The 15,292-nt window shown below is 35.9% G+C and overlaps 1 protein-coding gene across 1 annotated transcript; it reads right to left on the reverse strand.

The window, feature by feature from the left end:
* Positions 1 to 3,488: 3,488 nt before the first annotated feature.
* Positions 3,489 to 13,234, reverse strand: LOC146160636 (cytochrome P450 2U1-like). Its single transcript, XM_083385468.1, has 9 exons — positions 12,899 to 13,234; positions 11,743 to 11,888; positions 11,333 to 11,432; positions 11,130 to 11,239; positions 9,557 to 9,678; positions 7,897 to 8,015; positions 6,306 to 6,450; positions 5,327 to 5,490; positions 3,489 to 4,412 (listed from the first exon to the last, which is right to left on the reverse strand). The coding sequence occupies exons 1-9, from the start codon at positions 13,199 to 13,201 to the stop codon at positions 4,098 to 4,100; spliced, it is 1,524 nt and encodes a 507-aa protein (XP_083241594.1). The 5' UTR covers positions 13,202 to 13,234; the 3' UTR covers positions 3,489 to 4,097.
* Between the last annotated feature and the right edge of the window lie 2,058 nt (positions 13,235 to 15,292).

A 15,292-nucleotide genomic window follows, 5' to 3' on the forward strand; every position in this document is an offset into this window, starting at 1 on the left:
ACATAAAGTTAAATGGAGTATCGCAAAACAGGTCTTATGTGGTCAAAGGGCGCCAACCATTTCTTAGGGGGCGCGAGCTCTACCTTAATATTTACCTTTTTAGAATCATTTTTTGGTTCCATATGTTGCGTTTGTTTGTTGTTAATCATAATGCTGCCTATGCTTTACATCAGGGGTCGGCAACCTATTTTGCACTGCGGACCGGTTTAAAACTAAAATTTTGTCGCGGACCGGCCTTAAAAAACAACAAATGTTCAGGAAAGGTAATTTATTAACACTTTTTTAATGCGAACTTTATGCATGTTTCGCAAAGAGATGCTCCCATCTAGAAATTATTGACCTTGCTGAAAACCATGGGCGGCATCCGGCCAACGAAACAAGTTAGTTTAACCCAGCCCGCGGTTCATTTCAATAAAACTTTAAGGCCTTTACGTTTTTTCTTAAATTACACTTGTACCGGCATACCATTATTACCAATTCCTATATTCTTGCCAGCTTGTCAAAATAAGGATATTTAAAGCATTCTTTCAAAAGAAGTTACACTTTTGTATAATTACTATATATAATAATGTATGATTCCATTTTTTGACCAGGCCCTACACGACACTTTTAATAGTTAGCCTACGTAATATAAAACAACAACAAAATAATGGCAATATGGAAAAGTACGAATCACAGACCGACACCTGAAGTCATTGGTTCACCATCCCTGGGATAGACCTACGTACAAGGCTTGCCAGAATGGCTTTTTTGACAACAAAAATAATTTTTTTAACGTTGATGTCAGAAAAATCTTTGGGCTTGTAGATTTTGTCATTTTTATCGATTCTAAAACTAGTATAGAGGCTATAATACGAAACCTTTTAACCTATTGCCGAAAACGTTTGAAAATAAAGCATGTCGCTTTTAACGTCTATTTGGGCCGTTATTTTCACCATTAAACTTTTAACCTAAATATCACAATAATGAATTATTTCATTATCGGACATAGCTTATAAATATTGTTTGCATGAAATTTTATTTTACTTTAAGGTGAGTATACGCTTAAAATTAAAACACATGATATTTTAGCCCATTTTTCGATATATTTTAAGTACTTACTAGAAGTTATATTTTGTAATAAAACTATGCCTTTTTGGATGTCGAACGTGCTATGTAACTCATAGGGCCACAGCACACTAGTTGTTTTGAACCTCACAAGAGCTTGATACTAATTGTGATTTTTATCATACCAATCAACAGTGTTGTAAACAAGTCATTTTGAAATGACTCAAGTCTCAGTCAAGTCATTCGGAAAATAACTTAAGTACTATAGTCAAGTATTTTTGAATAAATAACAAGTCAAGTCCCAGTCAAGTCATAATTAGAGCAAGTCAATTTCAAGTCCAGCCCTTGTCAAAAAAATAAAACTTTAAATTATGAAAACCGGAAACTCCTCCGATTATTATGAGCAGCTCTAGTCAAAAATAACATAAAAGCAGCATATAACAGGCAAATTCTTTTATGTGCAAAGATTGGGCTAAATAACGCAATTTTATAATTAATTGATTAATTAAAACAATTTATTTTAACCCAAGTCATTTGCCCAAATGACTTAAGTCAAGCCAAGTCATTTGCCCAAAAGACTTAAGTCAAGTCAAGTCATTTTAAAACAGTGACTTAAATGTACTTAAGTCATTGACTTAAGTCATTACAACACTGCCAATCAACCATGGAGCACTAGGCTATATTAACACGAAGGTAAATGTGTTTTAAATATAAAAAATACATTTAATTATTTCTGACGTTTTACAAAGATTTTTACGTGCAGTTCGTGTTTAAACAAAATTTTAATCTGACAACCCTGCTGCGGACCGGTAACCAACTCCTTGCGGACGGTACCGGTCCGCGGACCGGCGTTTGTCGACCACTGCTTTACATTACAACATCAAAATTACACATTTGTAAAAACATATTCATAATTTTGAGATTTACGAGCTTTTGGGCTACCGGTACTATGTTTTAATTGTCTCTAGGTTCTTGGACAGTTTGCTGCATATTCTTTTTGTGTTACTTATTATTATATTACATATTATAGGCAATTTTGGCTATGTTTAGTCAGAACAGTATGATATGGTTGGTGAAGATCTAAGTTCTGCACAGGGGTGGATGGGTGCAGAGGCGTAGTCAGGGTATTTTGCGCCCGGGGGCAAACTATAAAATTGGCACCCCCACCTCCATGTTAAATCGCATTTTTTTACATTAACATAATATATGGGCCTATACCTTACTTAATACGAAAAAACAATTGGAATTTTAATAAAACATTGAATTTAAAAAAGAAGCAGCCTCTTTTTGGTATTGGTAAGCCTCATTTTGGCGCCCCTGTGCCTTGGCGCCCGGGGACATATGTACCCCACCGCCACCTTAGCTATAGCTACGACTCTGGATGGATGCGATCTGCCACCCTGTCCACAAACTGTTTTTGCCAAATTTTAACAACAATTTGCGAAATTTTTTTCCGCTTTCAGCAAACCTGTCATTCGTCTATTCTATAACAATTTGTTAACGCCAGGAAGCTGGCGATATTTTACTTGATTTATATGCAGCCTTACAACTGTGGAGTCAATGTCTTAATTTACAACATGTTTGTCAGGTGTCCCCCTTAACACTACGTTATTATACATTATTCTGACTTAGATATTGTTGCTTCGTACGTGCTCTAATTAAAAGTACAGTATTGTGGAATTAATGAGCTAAGCTTCATAGAAGCTAAAAAAAACATATGTTTTATAGAGGCCTTAATTTTTGTTCCCCTTTTGCACGCTTCGCACCTGGTAGCCCTCCATGCGCTGCTTTACATGAATAGGTAGCCTATAGTAATTTTTGTTAATAAATATATGGTAAGCGATAAAAGCAAAATTAAGGCAGAGTTCGTTTTTAAACAATTTTTTCATTCAAACGGAATTTTTCTAACGTTGGACGCAGTATATAGTACCGGGATTACGGATAAGATTTACGTTTGTTAGTGATTCCCGATTAATATATATAACGGTATTCGTTACGTAAAAAAAATTAAACGAGCTTCGACGAACTTTGTGTTTTTAGTCGTTCAATTTCAAACACCGCACAATATTGCAATTTGGCTACTTATTAATTAAGCTGCCACAATATGTCTTAAATCATCAGGTACATGCGGCTTTAGCAATATGGGGCTTCAGCAAAGTGACACAAGGTGTGTATAACACGAATTAGTAATTAAAATACCACAACTTTAACTGGTGGCTATTTATCCGTAAATTTGGTGGCTTAATTTGCGCAAATTTATGAAGGCCTTATTAGTGTATTTAATATTAATGTTCACTTGTAAAGTGTTTTAAAAGAAAGCAAAAAAATTCAAATATTAATAACTGTATTTTTTACATTCACAATTTTATTTACAAAGGAATTACAAATGCGGTCATTCAAAAATTATGTTTAGGTTCAAAAGATCAAAAAATATTGTAAGGTTTGAAAAGAGGTACAAAATCAACCACAAAATTTGAAAAACAAATTATAATTGTTGCTGTAAGTCAGGTCGATTTAGCCCAAACGCTATTTAGTGCTATAGGCTATTCGTAATCATTTTACCGAAATAAAGTTGGCTGCACATTTAAATAACCAGCACTTTAAATGAAGAATATGTTGCTGCCATCTTTCTAGTTCAACTATACCGGTTACCCGAAATCAAGCAAAGAAAGCCTACCAATAAACACGTTTAATCTCAACACTTAAAAATCATTCTGTTAGGTCAAAAACATCAGACACACTATAAACATAAAGCATGAGTCACAATTTAGGTAGTATATTTTTAACATAACATATATATAGTTTATATAATTGGACACTTCATGACCAATGCTAGCTTATTCTCACAAAAATTATTACATTAATAATAATATATAAGGCTTTTCGTAATAATTTGAAATTTACCACAGAGCGGTTGCTTTTCCAAGTAACTATTTCGAGTCAAAATCTATCATGGATTTTTACAAAGAAAACAATTGATTGATTTAAAGTTTAAAAAGAATCGACCAGAGCGCGTATTAAAAATTAATAGTAAATTGCAATAGCGTTTTTTAATTTCTCTCTTCGAACATAATGTTACAGCGTTGGGGACCAAGGACCACTCCTTTGATCTCATTATTAACAGGTGGAACACCGTATCCGTCAGGAAACACTTTAAACTTCTGCAGCAGCTTGACGAAGATAATAAACACTTCCACTCTTGCTAAGCCCTCCCCTATGCAATTTCTTGGCCCCAGTGAGAAGGGGATAATTTTTGAAGACCTGACAAACTTCCCGTCGTCGTTTATGTGACGATTCGGATCGAAAGACTGTGGATTAGGCCAAGTTTTCGGGTCCATGTGAGTGCCGTACAAATTTGGCACCACCTGTGTTTTAACTAATGTTAGGGTTAATCTACAACATCATTTTATTTTATAAATATATATAAAAAATTTCTTCAGTCGTAAGACTGTCGTACCGGATTGCCGTTAAATTAATACGAAAAACAAAAAAACTTATATTTCTGGTAACATGCAAAAAAAAAAAACTTTTTCAGTCATTTTGAGTAGTTTTGGCAATTATTTACTATGTTTTTTTGGTAGACCACAAAACTTTTCAAAGATAACCTCACAAACTCACGTAGAAACGTACAATCATAAAATAAGAAAAAAAGCCGTTATTCTTGCTGTTATCGGTCGAACTCATGCTCAATATAAAAGTTGGAGAGGTTATACTTACGAAACAATGGCCACGTCATAAAGACGGCCATTTTAATTTGCCTTTGGGCTCAAACGATTCTGTAAAAACGGGCTAAATCACCAAAAATAATAAAATGTGGTATATCAAGATATTTTGCATTAAAATAAATTATATTGGTACACGTTTATTAATCTTAATAAATCTTCATTTTAGCTATATCGGGTTGCTAAAATTTTGCTATACTATTTTCCTGAAATCAGTTAATAATATTTTTTCATGAGCAGAAATGTCTTTATAATAGTTTAAATATCTCAGGGGCCGGACCGTACCACGCCGTAGAATATGTAGGTGATGTATATCACCGCGGCACCAGGTCACAAGTATCATGCCTTGCAAAATTTAATTTAAAAATTTGTATAGTAAATTATGTATTTTGCTAGAGGGCTCTTTGTATGCCTTGATTGTTAAAAAAAGGGAAAAATGGACAAGAGGCCGATATTTTGCCCGAGCATTAACCGCACTTATAGGGTCTGAAAAAGTTTCAGTTCGCTTTGATGAACTTAATTATATTTAGAATTCTACTGCAATTGTTTAAATTTACCCTGGTTCCCCTAGGAATGGTATGACCCATCAATTGGCAAGTTTCAGAAGTACGGTGGTCCAACGTCACTACCATGACGCAGCGATATCTGTAGCTTTCTTGGACGAAGGCGAAAGTTAGTGGCATTTCATTGCTCTTTATCATGGAAGGTGTGCCATCGCTACCTGCACAAATGGCCGTATAAAATTTTAAATAAGCTAAATTGAACGCGTTTTTGTTTTGGCTATACAACTATCAGTCTAACGCAGGGTTTCTCAACTGGTCACCCTTAGCGGCCACAAACACAGGTTTTTATACTATATAAAGATTTTAAATATCCGCCAATAAAATTTAGATGGACCTCTCTTGTAACGTTTCATGAAACATTTTAAGAAACGTGTATAAAATATTCTTCCGTTAACATTCGTTAAAACCACGCGCTGGCTATATACGTTACTTACGTTACTTTAAAGTAAATTGTTGTGATTTTTTAACCTTTTGGTATATAATCCTTTTTTCATTGATCGCATCACTTACATTTTAAAAACACAACAGGAATCCATTCATAAGCAGAGGGAGGATCATTATAAAAGCTTTTCGAAGGATGTCACAGACCAAAGGTTGCGAACCGTGATGAACAGAATGATTAATTGCCTTTTTTGTTATTTGAAATAAATGGAGTATTAACATAATAGCTAAGCAGAATGTGATGCTAAAAATCATTTTAAATGCTGGACTTCGTCATTTTACAAAATATATTACTTACTTGCATAAATATTTTATAAAGCTTAAATATATTCCACCAAAATATTATTTATTTCCTTCCAAACAAAATTTAAAGTCATAGGTCACGCGTGCTAATTTTTTTCCTAAATTAATATCACGATCAAATATTAAAAACTGTTTTACTTAAGTCCAAATAGGTTATGCTTTACAAAACCAGCAAATGTCGAATTTAAATAGCCCCATATGTGGTATTTGGTCAAACAAAGATGCTTACCAAATGCTTCTTCAATTTCATTTAAAATGCCCTCCTGGTATTGGGGGTAGTTTAACCAGATGACGAAAAGCCAGGCAACTGTCGTGCTGCTTGTATCTGTACCTCCAAGCAACATGTCTCTACAGAACGCTTGCAACTGACTGTCCTGTAATAAGAAAAGTTTTAGCATAAAAAAACTAATAAACTGGTAACAAAACCGTTTTACAAAACGCTCGACCCCTTTTTTAGACGTATTGATATCACCAAACATAAATGGATGAATCGAAATCTGACAAACTTTTCGTGTAAAATAAATATGTCCATTTTAAATGTTTACTCAGTTTAAAAAATAATATAATATTATTTACTTGCTCAGAAAAGGTGCTTATTTTATATTATATTTGTCACACTTATGAGCTGTGTTTTATGTTTACATAATACACAGTAGGCTACCGGTACACTAAAGCAGTGTTTCTTAAATGGTTCTTAAAAATAATGATAAGGGTGAACCGTCAGAAATGTATGATAGCTCTGCAATAAATCGACTACTGAACTGGTGTTTTGTGGTGTTTTTTTGCTTATTGGTTTGCACTTTATAGTTTTTGTACAAAACTTTGGTGACTGGGTTTTGTGCTTTTTTAGCTTTATATTTCTGGACTCGAGAAATTGTAGATTTTCGATGGTAAAACTTAGCTTGAGTTGATCTTAACAAAAATCGAAACAACCTAAATCATTTTGTGCTGATAGACGAGATAGTTTTATCATATCATTAGACAAGGGTGTTTGAAATCTGGAGATCGATGCTATTGGGGTGAACAAAACTAAAAAAGTTGCACTAAAGGACACATTGCTTGTGTGAAAGTAAATTAGGCCTACACATTGAATAAAGTCGAAGAAACTTTGAAATTTATGAAACAGTATAACATTATGAGTATACATCCCAGTTAAGTTCGCAACTGAAACCTCAGCTCTTTGTCTATATATGGTAGGTGCGAACTTAATGATTCTGCATTATAAGCACAGGGCATCACAAGGCACAGTTTAAGAACCATTTGGGCCAATGGAGAAATCAAGATGATACTGATGTAGAGCAGGGATGGCCAACCAGACATATAGTAAAACGTACAACCACACATATTGGCGGAAATGTATATTCTCCTGTTTTTTCCTGACTTACCTATGTTCAGCCAGTTATTTGTAAATGAAGCTTAAAATATTAAGTAGGATACATTAACGCAAATTGATTTCATAAATGAGGAATTTGGTGAACAAATGCCATCACCCGCTGTCAAATCTTCTAAGTCTAAAATATGTTGACTGTGGTTCTACCAAAAGGAACCAGGAATGTCTAAAGCAAGCGAAAACCGACACTAAAGACACATCCAATATATTATGAAGTGCGAGCAGCATAAAATTGGGTAAAGAACGGCATGTGTTTTGCCAGCCTAGGGGTGACCACCGATGGTTTTGGAAGCTCGACGCAATAATTGCATCAGCTAACAATTAGGATGTGAATTAACTTGGATTTTACTGTATTACGATGGCCGTATATTGTGTCATGACGACAAACTACCATTTGGCTAGTTTTTGTCTCTTTTAGTTAGACACTAACCGTGAAGGAGTTGTCCTGCTTGACAATTGTTTGCTCATACAAGAACGAATCGATAAAGTCTTCAACATTGTTGGGGTCGAACTTTTCTCGGTGTTCATCAATATGCTTTTGAACTTCTTCTGCACAAAAATATAGTGGACGACTTATATAATTTATCACAAGTATGTTAATGATATTTTGTGGCAAAACTTAATATTGTTGCCCACCGGGCATCATAATGACATTTATTTTTCATGACACTTATTAAGGCAAAAGCAAGCTTTCACACTTTTTTTTATTTTAGAATGTTTTAAAAAGTAAATTACACTTGTAAGTTGTAAGACATCCCCACCTATTCCTGTGACCACCAGCTTGGCAAAATAATCATATTTTAAAATTTTATTCTAAACGAACCGGACCTATACGACGTTTTCTGTTTCTTATGGTCCTTAAAAATTAATTACCCACCCCTGGTATAGCGTCTAGGGATGTCAAACTCCACGCGTATTGAGCGCCGCGCGAAACTTTTTAAGTACGTCCTTGGGCCGCAATAACGTAATAAAATCTGTTTTGTAATAAATCTATTAATTGTATGTGCTTTTGTATGTGTAAGCTTTTAATTACCAACAGTGTTTTCTAACTTTTTTAACGTCTGGGCTCACCTGGCGAGCGAAGCGACCGCAAACCTTTTCGGGTTTACAAGGATTTTTCTTAAAATTCTTATATAAAAAATATATTTTTGTAATTTTTCTATTTGCCTATGCAGCGCACTAGATATTCTTCCATGGCGCACAAGTCAAAAAGCGCTGTTGCATTATAGATACGTAGGCTACACTGTTGCTGACGTTTTAGCAGCATTGATAAGTACCAAGTGATAGTGGGGCATGGGCGTCCGCATAAATTTTAATGTTTTGTCTTGCTAACAATGACAGAGTTAGAAACAATGTGGTATGCGCTTCAGGCCTCAGGTGAAAAAAAGAAAATTATACGCGAGCTGCATATGTGTGTGTAAAGATTAAAGTAAGACTTGCGGCAAAGGCCTCATGTTTGGCACACGTTATATAAATCGATTTATATAGGCAGGTTGACCAAGTTTATAATACAAGTTTAGCTTCAGTTTGTTGGCAGTAAATTAGCAATAGCAGATCACAATACGGGTAGTTATAAAAACACGCCAAAGCGAATATTGGTGTGTTGAAATTTTGCGGGCTTTTCGCTGTACAAAACTCAAATTGCAACGGTTTCATTTAGATTCTGGACAGTGCATATATTCTTGCCGAAAAAAAATGGTCCCACGGCTTTGACACCCCTGGCGCATGCAATTGGTCACAAAACCGATGTACTTGCGGGAACACACAACAATACCTACAAAGCATCAAAATCTAAAGCAGAAAAGCACCCGTTCTCATTTCTACGGGTTTATAGGACTTTCTGATTTAGACGTTATTGCCACTATAATGTGTTAGTCCTAGTTTGGTCTTATTTGAAGTCGTGTTTTTTTATTTCGACTTTGATGTTGTTTTTATTTTTATTTTTTCTATGGATGGAGTTCATATTTTGCTGTTTTTGCTTTACTGAGATCTTTTAGGACAAGAACGTATGTTGGTCACCTTCTCAAAAAATTGATTCAGTGCGCTGTTTTTATTGTAACGTTATTAAAACGTACTGGTCGTTGACTAACCCATGATAACCTGCATTCTCGCTTCGTTTCTGTTTGCTGCCCAGGATACTGGCGGCACCTTTGCTAGCGACCCATATATCTGGAGGAGACTCAGGTAAACGGCATCCTTTGGATCAGTGAACCTGCGCGAAATAACATCTTTTATCAAGTGCTTGTTCACAATTTTTTAGCTGGCAATCTTAACTGAAAGGGTCATTGACACTATACATACGCTGGCACAAGAAAAACAGGGGGCTAATCCAATAACGTTATTATGTGAAAGCTTACAACATTTAATGAAAAATGCACGTATATATGCGTTTAACAGCTATGATTTAGCCCTTCTGAAGATGATTTTCGACCAGCAATTACGGTTCACGTATCAGAATTTCACTTCACAGACTCACCATATACGTTAATATGCTTTCCAAATTCTAATTATACAAGCAACTTCACATTGATTGACAGATTCGGACTCGAATATTGCTTAAAATAAGGAATTTGTAGTCTAACACAGGGGTTCTTAAACTTTTTTTAGCGCAGACCCCTAATTTTTTATTTTGCCTCGCGTGGAACACGGTGGAAAAAATTGACGTCATAAATTGACGTCACAGTACAAATAGACTTCACAAATCTGCTGATTTCGGTTCAAAAATGTGAACGTTCAATGGAATCTAAACACATTAAGTGCAAAACCGTTTTATTTTTATTTCAACCTGTTTTTTTTTTTGATAAACTGAATACTTCCTAAATATACACTAATATTTTAATTAGGCTTCCATAGACCCCCTAAAACTAGTTGATGGCCCATTAAGGGGTCCTTGGACCCCAGTTTAAGAACCCCTGCTCCAACATAACAGAAAGTTCACTTTGTAGAGTAGAGTTATGACTCACAAGGCGCAACATATGCTATAGTATGCATAGCGCCTTTGGACTTAATATATATCCTTAAGACGATCAAAAACACAGTAAAAACAGATAAAAATTCGCGAGACATAAAATGTGTGGAATATTCTGAATTTGCAAAGATATAGCGCTACGTAATTGTGTTAAATTTAAACGAAATATTCTTTAAATGACGTAGAGAGCGATAAGCGTATTTAACTTTTTACAGGTTCTGCGTTTGTGTCCAATAAAATATCCCTTTTATACTCTACTACATTATAAGCAATAACAATGAAATCGATTTAAAAAAACATCGCCTAATCTGAGTTTCATACTTTTGTTTCATGACAATTAGGATCTATAAACAACATACATGTTTATTTAGCGCTAAATTCATATCAGAACGATTGGCTTTATGCTGTTACGCAAGCCTTACATTCAAATATAAGCAAGAGTAGCCCAAGATTGCCAGCATCTGGGGCCAAAATATAGTTTTCTTAGGCGATTAGCAAACAATGTGTAATAAATCGTTTTTGACTTTTATTGTATATTTTCTAGATTTTTAAATTATGTTGACATGTCGGATGTTGTACGAACAGACAGTTTTAGAAACTTTAGCACATTTATATTGTAATTAAGATAATTTTATTTAACTGATATGGAACTTGAAACAAAGCAACTTTATCGTTCAGCATTTGTTTTTACTCACATGCGTTGCAGTGCATCAAGAACCTTTGTAAACGTCGGATCTCCAATTTCGTAGCGCTTTCCGAAACAAACTCGAGAAATCACATTTGAAGATATTATGAAGATGTGATTCTGAAATGAATTAAAACAATTTGCTAACATAAAAATGTGTTAATCGCTATACCGCTGACAAAATTTTATTGTAATCAATCTTTTCATAATTACGTGAAGATTGATTGGCTTTTTTCCATTCATTCGCACAACAGCGATAAATGCATCAACTTCCTCGTTTACAATGTCTTCAAACATCTGTCCTGAACCTTTTCTGTAACACAAAAACAAAAACAAAATCATTGGAGCATAATGGTTGGAGGTTGTTTAAGTCGTAGTAGGTATATCAAAGCCCATACAGAAGTAGATTACATTTTGAATCAGTGCCCTCTCACTATGATGAAAATGAATAAAGATATATTCGAAACGTTTAAAATGATTCCTACTGTCCTTCTGCACGGCCTTTGATTAAACAAAAATCAAAGTTTGTGATTGATGGTTTGCAGTTGTTCGTTGTGATTTTGTAGCTCACTGGCAAACTAAAAATAAAAAAATAGGGATCGTAAGAAAAAATTATCAAATACTCTCTGAAATATTTCAGTCCGAAATGTTTCTGTGTTTTAAATGATGCATCGTGGCGTTTCGTGGCTATTCCATTAAATCCAACCGAACGAGAAAAGAGTTCCATCCATGGGCGATCCGAAAACGACGAGCCTTGTTTCACCAGAGCCTAATGGAAATTGAAACAATGTAAGCAGTAAGGAACAAATCCATTCTACTCGACCAAGACTTCAAACTGATAACAAAACCTAGTTCAAAGTGAATTTACTACGGATGGCGAACCACTATTCCGCGGGCCACGAAGTTACCCACAACAAAATTTTAATGATCCAATTGTCTCTCTAAAAATACAGAAATATGATCAAACATTTAAGGAATGAATAAATGATTTAGCAAATCTTTATTATAAAGCACTATACTGTTCAATACCGGGGTTTTCAGACACACTGTGGCCGTACAAAGTATTTTAGAGGCCGAAAGTGCCCTGGTTAAAATCATGCTGATTAGGTTTCTGCTAAATTTGTCTGGTCTCACAAAAAGTTGCTTTAGGTTTGCTATCTTTTTTGTTCTTAAATTTCGTACGAATCCTAATTTGACATCGTCTGCAAAACTTGGACTACCAACCAAAGATAACATACCTTGTAGGAAAGACGCACCAGCAGAGTTGCGAGTTAAATTTAAATAAATGTATGATACACTTGAGCGTTTTTTAAGGATTTAAGCAGCGTTTTATTAGGGATTTAGGGTGCTCCACGGCTCACTGGTTCTCCATGGAATTAGTTTACCAGATGCGCTGTGAGTTGGCTAAGTGAAAAACCATTCTAAAATATAAAACATATGTTTTCTTGTTATTTTTTCTTACGGCCTAGCTTATTCATCCCAAATTTTGAAAGATAAGGCCACTACGAGACCTATAAAATAAAAACTTACAAGCATTTGAAGCGCAATAATGGTGTAACCTAAAAAATTTGAGCTCACTTTACTCGCCAAGTGCGCCGCTAAGTTTAAAGAGGCGAAAAAAAAGTTCGAAGAGGTGTATAGGTGCGCCGTGAGGTAAAAAAAATACTACGAACCACGTGATGAACGTCTAGTATCGACCCCGCAATAAAAGGCCGCCATTCCTGTCGTAAACAATCATAACATACTTTTAATTTGAACCATAAAGATGCAATTTCTCACCTGGTGAATAGAATCATAGTCATTCAACACTACTACATCCTCAAAACCCAACTTAACCGACATCACCGGACCATATTTCTCCAAGCTCCATTTTTTATAGGTCTTTGTCGGGTATTTTCCCAAAAATGGAACAATCCCCACTAATGGCAATCCTCTTGGGCCAGGCGGAAATTTTGAGTGTGGACGTCTCCACCAGAAAAAGTAGAGCAACATTGCTGCAATTCCCAGAATGTTCCAAAAGCTCCACAGCCAGGGAACATGTCGAAGCAACTTTGTGACAAGCTCGATCATCGTGATTTCCATACAAGATTAACACAGTTTGATCAGAATTACAAGTTTAAATGCTGTATTGGCAAACTTAATTGTCCGGGTTGTTTGCCTGAAAAACCTGACGTCAAACCCTGAAACCCTTGCTTGATTTAACACAGACAACAGGGTTTTTTTTTTTCATAAAATTTCGAATGTGGTATAACTTGAGTCTGTAAACACGAGTTGTGACATACGGTACTGCGGAAGTGTGCGTACATTACGAAGGCAATTTCAAATGTGTGCACATTTTTTGCACGTTTTCGCTGGCAGTTTTCTAAGGCATATGTAACGCTCGGTAAGAAGTCCGTTCATTGACAAAGTAAAAATTGTCACATACTAAAGTTGGATTTGGTTGGTTTCGCGTAAAACAATAATGAAGCACCTTGCTGAACAAACCACAGCTTATTGCAATTGTTATTTCGTTACAAATCATCAACATCTACATGCAGTCGGTTAATAAATTTCTAAACTATTGCGTATAAGGTGCTAAACACGTAGCAATCGTTTGTTATTGCGACTTACTTATTTTAACATATCTCCACTGTATTCCTACAAACATATCTCGTCTGATTGCCAGAATTTTTAGTTTTTATTTCTTAATTAAGTATGATAGTCAGATATCAACCTGGCATAGTAATTCTGACTCAACCCACTCTGTGTGCGCCAACCCTAGATAACTGGTATAGTTTGGCTGCTGCCTATAGTTCAATGTCAAAAACTAGACATAACACAAGTTGTTGCGTTCGCTTTTGATCGTGCATTTGCCAATCCAGATATAATACTGGGTGTGGTCGTGTATGATCACGTGGTACATGTTGACACTGAAAGCAGACAGGGATTGATTCATGGAGAAAGGAGGCAAGGTCCTACCCTCACAAATGTTATGTTTTTATAAATAAATAACTGCAAAAATTGAGGCTCCCCGCAGGAATATTATGTGGCTATTTATATGTTTAAAGTTTCGGGAGAATCTGTTTTTTAACCCAATGGAGCTGTGCGTACCTTTACACTATTTATTATCTTTTTCTATAACTTTTTGCGCAAATGATTTTAGTTTTTTTAAATATGAATATATCATTGAAAACATAAAGGCCTAAATGACATTTTATCCTAAATTATGCTTTATAAACGAAGTCGAAATTTGTTTTATTACGTAAACGTAAAATCCAAAGCTATTTATTACGGTTGTAACAGAACGTGCTAATGTCCGCGGCATTGCAGCGAATGAATTTCAAATCGTATACGCCATGCAGAGGAATTTCTAACAAGCTGGTTCAAAGCAAAAAATTGTAAAGATCACGAAATGAAAACAACAAACGAGAAACATCGAATGCGCATGTACAGTCATTTTAACTTTACACAACTCTGGTCATCGCCATGACCCATTTTAACGCGCGCCGCTCAATTTTGTCTCTGTCCGGTGAGGGCCGCACATATTGCGCAACCGGTGACATGTCAAATATTCTGTTGAAGTTGTTCGACGTAATGACCTTGCTTTCAACTTTAACCACCTTTGAAAGCGCCCGTAGACCATCCGCAATGCACAAGACCTCCAGCTCCACGTCATCCTCAGAGTAAGAGGTGCGAAGCGTGGCCCCGTTTCCTGCTTTTCGAACATCATCTGCTTCTACGCACTCCAATACCTTCGAATTGTCGGCCGCTTCCAATGATTCGAAGCCCGACGGAACGTCTTCAACCCACCGTTCACTTGTCGCTTCTAAAGCCTCGCTGTACAACTGGGCGTCATCACAACGCCTTTCGTTTTCCGCTTCCGAAGCCTCGCTGTACAACTGAGCGCCTTCAGAACACTTTCGTTTGACGTTTCCAAAGCCTCGTCGCACAACTGACCTTCCTCAGTAGAACTCTTCCCGGTCACTTTCTCGTCAACCAAGCTTCCCAAACTGCCCTTGCCAGGCGCGACAATTTCTTTGCTGTTCATCACATTTTTCGCGACAAGCGACGGATGCAAACCGCCTGTGTATTTCACCTTTGTGACAAATATTCCTGTGGTAGGCACCTCTACAAACGCTTCGGCTTGCCTGTCCACTTTGACTTGTCGATCTCCCCACTTTTGTTTCGTAGTCT

Source organism: Ascidiella aspersa, chromosome 3 (genome assembly GCF_963924565.1).
Source record: "Ascidiella aspersa chromosome 3, kaAscAspe10.2, whole genome shotgun sequence".
NCBI lineage: Eukaryota > Metazoa > Chordata > Ascidiacea > Phlebobranchia > Ascidiidae > Ascidiella > Ascidiella aspersa.

Bases quoted from the DNA above. Each gene is read 5' to 3' on its own strand.
- LOC146160636 (XM_083385468.1), bottom strand. From the start codon at position 13,201: ATGGAAATCACGATGATCGAGCTTGTCACAAAGTTGCTTCGACATGTT. The intron at 11,240-11,332 runs GTAATTATGAAA...AATTCATTTCAG, and splicing joins AAAAGCCAATCAATCTTCAC to AATCACATCTTCATAATATC. The intron at 8,016-9,556 runs GTTAGTCAACGA...ATTTTTGTGCAG, and splicing joins GAGAATGCAGGTTATCATGG to AAGAAGTTCAAAAGCATATT.